At 39.6% G+C, this 14,236-nt stretch overlaps 1 protein-coding gene across 1 annotated transcript; it reads left to right on the forward strand.

The window, feature by feature from the left end:
• The first annotated feature begins 9,057 nt into the window (after nucleotides 1-9,057).
• LOC132125348 (uncharacterized) lies at nucleotides 9,058-13,074 on the forward strand. Its single transcript, XM_059536727.1, has 12 exons — nucleotides 9,058-9,301; nucleotides 9,967-10,055; nucleotides 10,314-10,463; nucleotides 10,598-10,743; nucleotides 10,901-11,020; nucleotides 11,370-11,386; nucleotides 11,511-11,604; nucleotides 11,695-11,806; nucleotides 11,893-12,116; nucleotides 12,201-12,372; nucleotides 12,511-12,621; nucleotides 13,046-13,074. The coding sequence occupies exons 2-12, from the start codon at nucleotides 9,974-9,976 to the stop codon at nucleotides 13,072-13,074; spliced, it is 1,257 nt and encodes a 418-aa protein (XP_059392710.1). The 5' UTR covers nucleotides 9,058-9,301; nucleotides 9,967-9,973.
• Nucleotides 13,075-14,236: the final 1,162 nt, after the last annotated feature.

Genomic DNA, 14,236 nt, shown 5'->3' on the forward strand with positions numbered 1-14,236 from the left:
CCGCTATTGTCAGAAGTCGGCATATCGGTTTCCGGTTTACTTCACCGCATCCGCTATAAACAAACGAGATGAGTGCTGCTGCTGTTGTACGAAAAAAGAGATATAATGTGCGTGATACATCTAAGTTTCTAAAAACTGTAGGTGGATCTAAGGAGCACTGCTGTGTGCTACTTTGCTCTGCTTCAAGTCGATATAACACCCATTTGAGCCTCCACTGCTTCCCGAAGGACACCAACCTTCGTGCGCAGTGGCTGCACAAAATAAGGAGAGCACAATTTTCGGTGACCACACATACTAAGGTATGCAGCCGACATTTCCACGAGAATGAAATTCACACTACTGCTAAGGGTAGACGGGTTTTAGCAGTAGGTTCAGTTCCATCGTTATTCGAGTGGAATAACTACACTACGGTGTCACGGGCCGGTGTTTGGGAGCGCCGATCTCGACCACCAAGTCCAGAACCTGACCCGCTGGGGCCTGATGAAGACATCGAGCAACCCGTCATGGTCCCGATGGTCGTGGACCACGACTACGGGGCCAGTCGTACTGTATGTGTGGACCGGGAGTGGTATGAAGATGCGTTGATGGAAATCGAGGCGCTGAGAGAGCAGCTCCAAACATTTCATCTTCATCACTCCTTTGGACTTATGTCTGTCTTAATCATTATTGAGCACTTATGGCAAGTCAACTAATTTTAATTGTAATACTGTATTTTAGATTCCCCTCATACGAGCATCTGACGGCGTTCTGGAACCTGATCGAGGCACCAACAGCAAAAATTGTTAGGGTCGCCAGGGCAAAGAAAACCTATGCTACCACCACAACAATAGAAAGCCCTTTAACCAGACCAACTGTAAGTTTTCTTTACTCTCTCTCACACACGTACAGATATACCGAAGCATGAAATGGATGGTTTTGAACTGACACTTATTAATAAGGGTGTAATGACACCCTCATTTCATGATTCAATACATATAGATTTATTTTATATGAATATGCTTGCACTGTCACATGGCAAAAATGGAAAAAAATGTATATAAATAAATAAATAAGTTTAATGTACTGACACTAAAACTCTGTAAACTGGATTTTTTTTTATCACAGTAATTTTCATTTTGGGTGAACTATAGACAAAACAGGTATTCATGATCCACGTTACATATTGTTGTTGCATTTTTGTATTGCGATATATTGGTACAACCCTACTCATTAAACTCATCTTCCCCCAGAAACTGCTGCAGATCGATGAGTTCTTCCTCTTCCTCACATACCTGTCCACTGGCTGTACCCAGAGTTGGGTCATAGATTCAACATCCACAGAGCATCAGTCAGCCGGATCATTGTGACCTGGGCCAGCTTCCTCTACAGCTTACTGGGCTCTGTCTGTATATGGATGTCCCCTGAAGCTGTGAAGGCCAGTCTTCCACCAGACTTCAATGGCAGCTACAGCGACACACAAGTAGTGCTTGATTGTACAGAGCTACGGTGTCAAACACCTTCTTCCCTTCTCCTTCAGAGTGAAGTTTTTTCAAACTACAAGTCCTACTGCACCTTTAAGGCTATGGTGGGCATGTCCCCTCATGGAGCACTGACTTTTACTGCTCCCCGGGCGCCGCAGCATAAATGGCTGCCCACTGCTCCGGGTGTGTGCTCACAGTGTGTGTGTGTGTGTTCACTGCTCTGTGTGTGTGCATTTCGGATGGGTTAAATGCAGAGCACAAATTCTGAGTATGGGTCACCATACTTGGCTGAATGTCACTTCACTTCACTTCACTAACTTTTGTGTCAGCACTCTTTGAGGGCTCCATGAGCGACAGGGAGGTGTTTCGTCTGCCAGGGATTACATCTCTCTTAACACCTGACATGGCCATAATGGTGGACAAGGGATTCTTGGTGGATGACCTTGTACCTGGGACTGTTCACGTTCTGCCTTCGTCTCCAAGAGGGCCCAAATGTCAGAGGTGGATGTTCTGAAGACGCAGTCCATTGCCCATTTGAGGGTGCACATTGAAAGGTTAATCAGAAGAGTAAAATAGAAAATACTGTTTGATACCACTATCCCTCTCTCCATTGCAGGGAGCATAAACCAAATCTTCACAGTCGCTTGTCTCCTCTCAAACTACCAGAATGGACCTCTGGTCAAGAAATGGAGATTATGAAATGAGATACAGTAACTGTAGCCATATCTTCTCCCAAAGAGATAGGTATTAACTATTTTTGTGTTCAATAAACAATATTCATAAAAATAACATTATCACTTTGTAAATTGTCTCTGATATAATTTGTAAACATTTTTATAAATTGTGAGAACTGGAAGGTGCAACAATAAAAAAAAAACACCTAAAAATCACAAGCATGGTCATGTGTTAATTTGCACTTTACAGTTGTTAAAGAGGCAGTTGTAGTGCAAGAGACATCTACCTTTTCTTTAGTACAATGGTAATAAATGACTGGTCTTTTTCTTGGGGTGCAGTGTCTTGTAATGCAGGTATTATGTTTAATTTTCACATTTAATGGTAACACAGAAGAACATACAAAATTTAACTGGAAACACTATTAGCACCTACTTCTGAAGCATTAGACATTTCTGTATGTAGACAGAGAAATAAAACCGGTCTACTTTTTCTTTTATTGTATCCAAAACATCACTGTCTCTGTAAACTCTTTGGATGAGCATGTCTTCCTCGGCTGAAACTACAAAATCACACCAATCCATTCCCGTAATTAGCATCTGCCCCTTTATTTGCCAGTAGTAAGCATGTTTTTTTTTTAGCTCTAATTTGCCTGACTCCATTTTCAGATATGGGCAGTCATCGTAGCTTTTAACATTCTGGCATTTCATCTAAATCAGCCCAAACGGACATGGCTCTGAAGGGTCAAAGATTATCCCGTCTGGAGATGCCCCCAGCCAAGGAGCGTCAGGGTGATAGACCACAGGGGAAGTGGTTGACCCTTTTTATTCGACAATAATCACAGATAGCATCTGCCTCTAATTCGAGCCCCCTCTTCATAGCCGCTGTCTGACGGGTCCCTTGCAGTATCCGGTTAGCCAGACCTTCTTCTGTCTTCTCTTTAACCTGGTAGATGTCTCTGAATTGTGAGGAAGTCAGTCTATGCCTCCTTAGCTGATGCCATTCAGTACACAAACTTTGGTCTCTAGTAACACGTTCATATTGGTGTGCCATGTCCCAGGTGTCCTCAAGACTCCTAAGGTGAAGCTGTTGTGGTTCAGTGCAGACAAACATGCAACTGGATGGCTGTAGGCGGTAATTCTGAAGAGGCACAGATGGTTGTGGTGGGGCAGCATGGAAGGACAGGTTTCGCTTTGCTATTGCAGGTTGTTGGTAGGACAAGGGACTACCAGCTTGAACCTTGCTCAGGGTAGAATCAACCAGGGGAATTTCACAGCTGATGCCCATGCTGCAGATCATTGGTGCCTCAGCTTTAGAGAAATCTTTATAAACCTGTCACCTGGAAAGTAACAATACATTGATTTGCAATACACTAAATATAATAATATAACCACAATTAGCATAGCAGTAACTTTCCCTGTAATTTCTATCCACAGTATATTATGCATGGAATACAATTTCATAATGAAGGACCCTTATGAGAACATCATCCTATTGATTTCAATTCAATTTCAGCTTTTTTTTTCTTTGAAGCAGAATATTTTTTAATATTTATGTTTGTATAATTGATGTAGAATTAATTAAAAATAATAAATTATTAATTAAAATAAATTATTAAAAGGAACGGAATTCATGAATTATTGGTATATAGATTTTGGTTGATACATCGTACTCTACAGTGAAATTTGCTATTGTTATATCCCTACTGACCTGAAGGACAGACAGATCAGGCAAATCTCCAGTCAGGCCTTTGTAGAGTGTGCTCCTGTGTAGAACATAAAACTTTAATGAGTGGGAAGTGGTATAACCACAGATATTTTAATTCAAACATGCAAACATATTGTAATAAACCTACAATTTTGAGCCTTTACCTTACACCCTCGGTTGTTGCTCTACAGTACACTTTAGTTTAGCAGACAGGACAGCCATCTTTTCCACAGGGCCTGGCTTTGTACCCTATCAAGTTAATCAGGATACAGTTAGAAAATATAGCCAACAGGTCTATAATTATAGTGCAAACTTACCAAAGTTCTGGGCTTGTGCCACTGCTGTTCCTCTTCAGTACAACTTAGCACAGGAGGCACAACTGGCATATTCAGTTCAGAGTAATGTGCTGACTGGAACAGCAAAGCAACGCAGTGGTTGCATAATGCTGCTCCAGCAACACATGTGCAGCTGTGTTGCATAAGCTCCACAGGAATCGAATCTTTCAGTATCACCTAAATAAGTAAAATGTCATATTAAATACTTACTTATCATAGCTTGTTCACTGTTTATTCATTTGTTTAGGACATAATCTTGTTATATAATATATAATTTTATATATATAAATAAAACAGTCCAAATTAGATTGAATTAGATTGTTGTATAATATGCCAACTGCATTAGATCAAAATCTCGAAATTGTTTATTTAAAACAAAAAGTTATGACTTAGTCTAAATTATGAGATAAAAAGTCGAAATTATGACTTTACAAATTACATTAAGTCGAATTGACGTAATGACTTATAAAACACACTGGTCCCAGTTAAGTACTCTATCAACGGGACATTCTGCAACAAGTTAATTTGGCTTACAACAGTTTGGAGGACCAAGTTCAACATACACCTTATTAATAAAGCATATAACATTTACAGATAGGCAGACTATAGCCCGGAATATGAATGCAACGTGCTGATTTGCACGTTGAGCGTATTCTTGGGGTTAATCATGATATAAATCAATCAGTAAAAATTACAGGAACATTGCTGGGTTGCCTTCTGTGTGAACGCAAACATGTCCCGGGATTGATCCCGGGTTGGGGACCTAGTTACATTGCCGTGTTCAGTCCCGGAAAGAGCGCTGTGTGAACAAAAGCAAGAACTAATGGCGCAAAGGGTATGTCGTATTGATAATGCACGTTATCATGCGGCGCTTTTACCGTTTGCAACAAAAAAATATGTGCAAACTGTAATGAAGCAGAGATCAGTTTGTTCCTCACTTTCCGCACTGGAGTTGAGATCGTTTGCCAGCTTAAGTGAAAGTTAATGTGCCTAGCGTTTTCGACTCATACATTAAACGTAACAACCTGACATCACGTGTCTTTACGGGACATCTACAGGTTGTGTGTGAACACGCGCACATATTCCGGGTAATCACTGGCAGTGTGAAAGGGGCAAAATACAGTTGCTGGGACACATTACCCGTGTATTTTCCAGAATCACAGTGTGAAACACGCATGTTTTAGCTGTTTTACATGTAACCATGTTTGTTTAATGGTATCTGTGAGGATTTCCAGTCAGGATTTAGACCGTATCATAGTACTGAGACTGCTCTCCTTAAAGATGCAAATGACCTGCTCTTGTCATCTGATCGTGGTTGTATCTCTCTATAAGTGCTATTGGATCTTAGTGCTGCGTTCGAAACAATTAACTTCAAAATTCTCTTGAATAGAAAACTTTGTTGGCATTAATGGAAGTTCATTAACATTGTTTAAATTGTACTTATATGCGCACCATCAATTCGTAGAAGTGATTGAAGAGGTATCATATCCCTCACAAGTGCACTATGCAGTACCTCAAGGCTCAGTGACGTGACATTCAGCCAAGTTTGGTGACCCATACTCAGAATTTGTGCTCTGCATTTAACCCATCCGAAGTGCACACACACAGAGCAGTGAACACACACACACACTGTGAGCACACACCCGGAGCAGTGGGCAGCCATTTATGCTGCGGCGCCCGGGAAGCAGTTGGGGGTTCAATGCCTTGCTCAAGGGCACCTAAGTCATGGTATTGAAGGTGGAGAGAGAACTGTACATGCACTCCCCCCACCCACAATTCCTGCCGGCCCGGGACTCGAACTCACAACCTTTCGATTGGGAGTCCGACTCTCTAACCATTAGGCCACGACTTCCCCACTGGGAGTACTAGAGCCATTACTCTTCTCGCTTTACATGTTAACGTTGGGAGATATCATCAGCTCTAAATTTCTCTATACTCAGCTCTATATTTCTTTGTGGCCCAGTGAAACACACCAATTTGTAAAACTAACAGAAATGCATAATCGATATAAAAAACTAGATGACGAGTAATTCTTTACTGTTAAATAAAAAATAATAATAATAATAAAGGTGTTAATACTAGGACCTAAAAACTCTGCATGTAATAACCTAGAAAGCTGTCTAAGACTTGATGGCTGCTCTGTCAATTCTTCGTCATCAGATAGGAAACTAGGTGTGCTATTTGACAGCAATCTTTCCTTAGAAAGCCACATTTCTAGCATTTGTAAAACTGCATTTTACCATCTCAAAAATATATCTAAATTATGCTCTTAATGTTAAATGAAGAAATGTTAATCCATGTATTTATGACCTCAAGGTTAGATTATTCTAATGCTTTATTGGGTGGTTGTTCTGCATGCTTAATAAACAAACTCCAGCTTGTCCAAAATGCCGCAGCTAGAGTTGTTACTAGAACCAGGAAGTATGACGATATTAGCCTTGTTTTGTCTACAGTGCACTGGCTCCCTATTAAACATCGTATAGACTTTAAAATTTTGCCTATTACTTACAAAGCCCTGAGTGGTTTAGCATCTCAGTACTTGAAAGAGCTCGTGTTACATTATAGTCCTCCACGTCCGATGTGTTCTCAAATCTCTGGGAATTTGATAATACCTAGAATATCAAAATCAACTGCAGGCGGAAGATCCTTTTCCTATTTAGCGCATAAACTCTGGAGTAACCTACATAACATTGTTTGGGAGGCAGACACACTCTTGCAATTTAAATCTAGATTAAAAAGCTATCTCTTTAACCTGGTTTACACATAACACACTAATGCGCTTCTAAAATCCAAATCCGTTAAAGGATTTTTAGGCTGCATTAATTAGGTAAACTGGAACCGGGAACACTTCCCATAACACCCGATGTACTTGCTAAATCATTAAAAAAATGACATCTACGCTAATATTAGTCTGTTTCTCTCTTGTTCCGAGGTCACCGTAGCCACCAGATCCAGTCTGTATCCAGATCAGAGGGTCACTGCAGTCACCCGGATCCAGTACGTATCCAGACCAGATGCTGGACTGGCACCTAAAAAGGACCTCTACATCCCTGAAAAACAGTGGAGACCAGGACAACTAGAGCCCCAGATACAGATCCCCTGTAAAGACCTTGTCTCAGACAACCACCAGGACAAAACCACAGGAAACAGATGATTCTTCTGCACAATCTGACTTTGCTGCAGCCTGGAATTGAACTGTTGGTTTTGTCTGGTCAGAAGAGAACTGGCTTAGCCTGACTATGTCAGACTTCATACTTCCGTTCAATTTCATTTCGCTTCTGTACTCAGTCTGAGATAGCAAACCATCTCCCAGTTTTCCTCCGGCTCCAAACCAGCCGGCCAATCAATGAACAGAGGGCAGGCAGTGAGCCATGACGTAGACGCTTAACTAAGTGTAACAACGAATTTAAGATATAATGTAGTTTAGGTTAGGGAAATAGAAAACGACAGCAGACATGGAGACACGGGATGATATTCGCACTGTTGTGGAGAATATTCCCGGCATTTGCCAACTGAAGCCCGAACAAGAAGAGTTGTTTGTTTTTTACATTTTGAATGGAGGTGAAGTTGTGGCCCTACTCCCGACAGGTTTTGGGAAAAGTTTAATTTATCAACTGTTACGAATCGTCAGCGAGAATCTGGGGAGGCAAAAGTCCAACAAGGTGATAATTGTGATTGTGTCCCCTTTGGTTGCTCTCATGCAGGATCAGGTTAAAGAGGCAGCGAAACTTGCTCAATGGTTTTGTTTTTGCAGCATTCCTGTGTTTACAGTGGAAGTTTGAGGCGGCTGAGCCGGCGCATAACACACGTCATAATAACCATACGTTGTGTGATTGGCTTACGGGTACACCAATGATTTTAAACTTCAGACAAGCGAACTGGCTTGACATGACTTACCAAATAAAAAGGACACCACTTTTAGAGTTCATCCGACTATTTGATGTGAGCATAAGTATTGGAACAGTTGAATTTAAGGTAGATGTAAAGGATTAAAAGCTAATATTTAGTTGCAGATCCCTTGCTTGGAATCAGAGCAGTGAGTCTGCAACCCATAGACATCACCAGACTCTTGGTTTTATGCATTGAAATGCTTTTCTTTTGCTTTTTAATGCAGACAATTACAACTGTTGCATGCTTTGGGAAGTTTCTCTCTTTAGACTCCTCTTCAGCTGCTGAAATTAATGTTCAATCTGATTTAAATCTGGAGACTGATTTGGGCATTCTAAGACTTTACATTTCTTTGCCCTGATAAAGTCCTTGACTGAACTGGCAGGGTGTTTTGGGTCATTGTCCTGATCCCATATGAAGTGCTTTCTAATGAGTTTGGTGACATTTTCTTGAATATTGGTAGCCAAGATGATTTTGTACCCTTCCAAATTCTTTCTGGGTACAAGCTCTTGGTGCATAAAGATCTGTAAATTTGTAAACACTAAAGTCTCAAATCCAAAGAAATATATCTATATATATATATAGAATATATATAATATATAATATATATAGAAATATATATATTATCAAATTTAAGTCTCTGCCACGCCCCACAAAAAAGGATCATTCAAACACGCCCCCAACATGTCTACGTCACTACGTGGAAATATTTGCGTAATGCCGCCCAAATGTTCAGGCAAAGAAAGAAGGCCTGGTTTCAGTAACCGCAGTTAGTGTTGAAGCAGCCATGTCAGGGAGATGCTTTGTGTATCTAGAAGAAAGCTAAAGCACTTTATTTGACCTTCTGAAAGTAGATACATTTAGGAATCTTTAAGATTACTTACAACAGAACAGCAATGCAATTTATGGACGACCATTTCGTGATCCCAGGAGAGAAGGTCATTCTGACTCTACTACGCTATCTGCACTTCTGAATCAGCTACTATAAGTACACAGTAAAAAATGGGGTGTTAATATCTCAGAGTAAAGTTATTTTAATCCAGAAAGAGTATTTTCAACATTTTGGGGAGTAAAGTTGCTCTATCAGTGGAGTTAAAAGTGAGTGTAAAAATCTGCAGAAACGCAGTGACAATTTCAACTCTACAGCAGTGATGAATACCCGCCATTCTGCTGTGCTTGTTATTCGTTTGGCACGCATTTCGGTGGAGGAAGATTGAGAAGGAGCAACTCTATTGCTAGGTGAGTATCCTGTGCTATCCACACCAAAACGCTATTTTTTATTTTTACTTTACATAATTTTAAAAGTGTGCTACAAGTTATAGCAATCCGTATCGGTAACGTAACTGTGTTTCTTTATGTGTTGCAATATTTTCACGAATGAAGTTTGTCAGAATGATTTAATGCCTAAAATAACGTTAACTCGGTCACTATAACAACAAAAGATTTAATACAGTTAATAGCTATTCTTAGCTAACGTATTTTTTAGCTTCCCAGGCAACGTATCTAGGTTTATATATAGCGTTACTGGTAATGTTAGCATGCTTCTGATAGTTAATGTTAGTCTCATTAAACGATAACTTAGATCACTGATTGCGTGACGTGTTTGTTTAACATGGCTTAACAATTTTAAACTGGTTACGGTTTGAACTAAAATAGCTAATGAGCTAGCTAACTTTGGCCTTTGGCACAGTTATTTGGTAGCTAATGGGATACTAGCCTAATTTGCTGCAGAAAATATAGATTACTTTATATTCAACCAGCACAACTTTGTCTTCTTCAGTCGCCATTTGTAACTGCAGTGTAACATCTAAGTAATGCATAGTGCATGAGAGAAATTAATAAGTAACTCTTAGTTGAACCAGCCCTAAATTATGATTTTGAATATATATTTTCTTTGTTAACAGGGGCAAAATGCTGTTGCGTGTTCAATTCGGGGAAGAGCAGAAATACGTGAAGGTGTCTGAGCTGACATTCGATGCTTTCTTGAAAGAAGGTGGGTAACTTACCTTAGGTTAAAGCTATAGCCTATATATCACGCAATGACAAAATAATACAGTTTTAACCAATTATGTCATAATATCTAGTTAGGTCATTAATCAATTGTGTTGTGCTTTATATTTTCATTTGCATATAATTGGCTGCAGATACTTGTCTTGCTTCATTTAGGGAATACATGAGGCAAACTTAAATATGAACTTGGTTTCTTGTGAGAAGGGAATGCATGGTTTTTTATTACAATTTTTTTAAACAGTGTGTCTAAAATTCAACATACCAGAAAGCAGGCAGCCAGACATTAAGGTGTATGACCAGTCAGACACAGAAGTTGACACAGAGGTTTTTGAAGAAATAGTGAAGGAGTCACCTGGAACTCTGAGAATCATGCTGGGCAATGGAGGACTTGGTATTCATCCAGACAATTCACAAATTAGTTTATTTAGTTTAAAGGCTGAAATGAGAACATTTATTGTCTTAAAATACCGATAACATTTTCTTGTAATATGTTTCTATATTTTGTACCAATTTCATAATGAACAGGTGCCTCTCAATCATCATCATGCTCGGGTACATCTGATGACACCGTCATCCTGAATTTCACAATGTGTGACCCTGTTGAAGAAGAAGCCGCTGCCGAAGGAAGCCAGCCTAAAAGGCCATGCCACATAAACTATGAGGCAAAAGCGGTAAGTGGTGGAAATCGCTAAGTCAAAGTTGCTTATATTGTTAAGTCCAATCTGAATGTTGTTTCACCATGGGAAGTGTTCTTTAGATAACAATTTTTTCCATCATTATTACATATGGTTTTACAATAACGGAAAGCACATTTTATTCCATCTATAGTTGATTGAAAAAATCTTAACATCAAAGCCTGGTGGTGAACACATTATGCATGAGTATGGAAAAACCAAATCCCTGACCGATGCCACCAGGAGACAGATGATAAACATACTTGCTGCTGATGTTACAGGTACCGGCTGGCACCACATAAACAGCTTATATGCTCTCTCTGGAAACAGGAGAAATAAATGAGACCAGGCAAACTCTGCGTTCGTTTTTCGTCTCGCTCAGCAGAAAGAGGAAAATCGCAAAGCGGACAAAACTGACGTAAAGCCCAGTGGAGCACAATAAATGCCACACTACCCCCTGCTGGCGAACTCCACAATTACTCATTGCCTCTATATAAAATGTTTTAGTCCAAGGATGGTGGAACATGGTAAATTACCTCTGCACAAATATTCCAAAAACATTCAATTTAAAATTCCACAAACTACCACAAATGTGATAACACTTTAGTGGGCATCACACTGAGATGACAGAAACACATGGGTAAGCATTAAGCATATAGCTGGGCTGTAAATAAACATTATTATTATTTTACAAATATTAATTATGTAAATTGTGATGTGCAATGTAATTTGAGTGTAATGTTAACTTTGAATTCATATGCTAGGACATCCCCCCCCAAAAGTGTCAGAGTGAGGTATGCACAGGGGATAGTAGCTTTGTTTCCCTATCTAGAAGACCCATACTCACAACATGGATATGTAAGTTAATGGGTTATTACTAAATTATGCACATATTCACTCTTTGAAATGTTAATAGTACTCCTTTATAATTTATTTATAATTACTTAGGAACATTACTACGATCCAGAGAGTGGTTCAGGATACCTTGCATGGAGATTGAAGACAATACAAAGAAAAACAGCAGAGGAAAGGGGTGCCTCAGTCAGCAAATCTCCTAAAGGTATGTTTACTGATCAGTGACGTGATTATATTGGTGACCTGTGAATTGTACAGAAATGAGTTTTTAACATTTTATTTTGTCTTAAGTTGGTGGGCCAGGTCGTGTTCGTCAGCCCTTCACCTTTGACAGAGAGCAATCTGATGAGGATGTGGAAGCAGCTATTGGCTTTTTGAGACACTCTGCTGATGAAAAGACTGTCCGTGAGAAGATGAAAATGACCTTCATATATCGGCAAGCAATGGTCAACGATGAAGCCAAATCATCAGATGTCTTCTCGGTCTTCCCACAATTTCTGGACACACCAGGACTGGTATGACATCTTAATTCACAACATCACCAAAATATCCAATGTAGCATTAGGTATCACTCATCACCTCTGTGTGTTACATTGCAGATAGAACAAGATTTCAGATTTCTGTTTGGTGAGGCCACGGCCAACAAATTCTTGGAGAAGTGGCCAACCACTTTTAAAGCAAAAGTAATAAAGGAAAGCCATGGACTTGTACCCACCACAGAACTCTTGGATTTGATGTGCAATGCTAAGTCAGCTGCTGAAGTTGAGAATGGTATGAATGGAACTGTTTTACTTGTTATTGTGGGTTATGTAGGTGTGTAGTGTACATTTTTGTAATGGTGCAAGTTTGTCATTTTGAATGCTATGCTATGGCATAATGTTAACCAGGTTTTTATTTACTTATTTGTAGGCTGGGACAGTGACATGTCGGCCATCTTGCTGCTGATACATCTGCTGCCACCATCTGCACAAGGTAGAAAGAGGCCGGGAAAGCTTAGATCAGCTCATCAGATTTCAAAAGGTATGCCTAAAGGGTTAGTTCACTTATAATTTTTCTTTATTTTTTTGCTAATAATTAACTAACCCCCATGTCATCCAAGAGGTCCATGTCTTTCTTTCTTCAGTCAAAAATAAATGTATGACTTTGAGGAAAACATTCCAGGATTTTTCTCCATATAATGAACTTCAATGGTGACCAACAGTTTGAGGGTTCAAATGAGGGTTCAAAGTCTGTCTCAATGTTGCTTCAAATTCTCGATATGATCCCAGCAGAGAAATAAGGTTCTTATCTAAATAAAAATACAACAATTGAACGTGTTGTAGAATCTCAAGATGCGCCACGCAATACGTCATGATGTCGGAAAGGTCAAATTTTGGTTAAAAAGTATATTCTTTTTAATTATTAGCTGATCGTTTCTCTATATAAGACCCTTATTTCTCTGCAGGGATTGTCGAGTCTTTGAAGCTACATTGAGACAGACATTTGACCCTTCATTTGAACACTCAAACCGTTGGACACCATTGAAGGTTCATTATATGGAGAAAAATCCTGGAATGTTTTCGTCAAAAACCTTAATTTATTTTCGACTGAAGAAAGAAAGACATGAATCTTGGATGACACGGGGGTGAATAATTATCAGCAAAAACATTTTTCAAAGTGAATGAATTCTTTAACAGTTGTTCCATCACCTCAATCTTGTGGACAGTTTGTAGTGATCTGATCTATTGTCAGAAGTGAGTCACCAAAACAATTCTGTTGAATGTATTTTGTTGTAGGTTGGAACCAGTGTGCAGCAGCATCTAGACAACATCACCCAAAGCAGTCAGCCCTACCTTCTCGCCCAGGGATCCACACAGAGCACCATTCACTCCTACTTCATTTTGGTTGACAAGCATGCACTTCCATGCAAGGCAACAGGTTCAGTTGGAGCTTTTGACGGACTCTTTAAAGCCCATTACGTCTTTGGTACGTCATACAGTTCTTCCCTGAGCAGCTTTTTCACATTTGTGCAAACAACCATCTATAACATCGACATGGGGGAAACAAAGGAGACCCCTAGAGTTGCAGAATTGCGGGCAAGGATGGTGCGTTAGTTGAGATAGAGCTATGAAGTGTTTTCTTTGCAAAAGTGACCATGGAAGTCCAAACCTTGTTAAGCACTTTAAGGTAATTCATGGGCTATGTACAGGCAGGACTCTTTTTTTTAAGTTTGGACAAGAAGGATGCTCACGTTCTTTTGGTAGTTTTTCTGGTTTAAGAAAGCATCTTAATAAGTGCCATGGAAGCAGTTTAGTTGATTCTGTAGAATATGATCTTTCATATTCTCAAATTACCGTCAATACAAGTCATGTTTCTCATGTTGAAGAGTCGACTGAATATTTAGAGGCTGAGTCACAGTTATCTTCCCCATACATTGTAAATAGTTGTTCAGCTGTAATTTCTGATCTAAAGGCAGCAGGTGTTGGTCAAAGTACACTGAATTCTGTAGTGATTTCCATGGAAGAGATTGTTCAAGATATCCATCAGCATGCTAAAGAGACAGTGATAAAGCATGTATTTAGTAATGAAAGAGAAACGGAAATGTGCACAAAAGTTGAGGCGTGTTTTGAGGGGTTAGACAATCCTGTCACAATTC

The sequence above is a fragment of the Carassius carassius genome, chromosome 43 (assembly GCF_963082965.1).
Source record: "Carassius carassius chromosome 43, fCarCar2.1, whole genome shotgun sequence".
NCBI lineage: Eukaryota > Metazoa > Chordata > Actinopteri > Cypriniformes > Cyprinidae > Carassius > Carassius carassius.

Excerpts from the sequence above, each read along its gene's own strand:
- LOC132125348 (XM_059536727.1), top strand. The coding sequence starts at position 9,974 with ATGCTGTTGCGTGTTCAATTCGGGGAAGAGCAGAAATACGTGAAGGTG. Across the intron at positions 11,605-11,694 it reads CATACTCACAACATGGATAT|GAACATTACTACGATCCAGA; the intron begins GTAAGTTAATGG and ends ATAATTACTTAG. Across the intron at positions 12,622-13,045 it reads AGCTCATCAGATTTCAAAAG|GGATTGTCGAGTCTTTGAAG; the intron begins GTATGCCTAAAG and ends ATTTCTCTGCAG.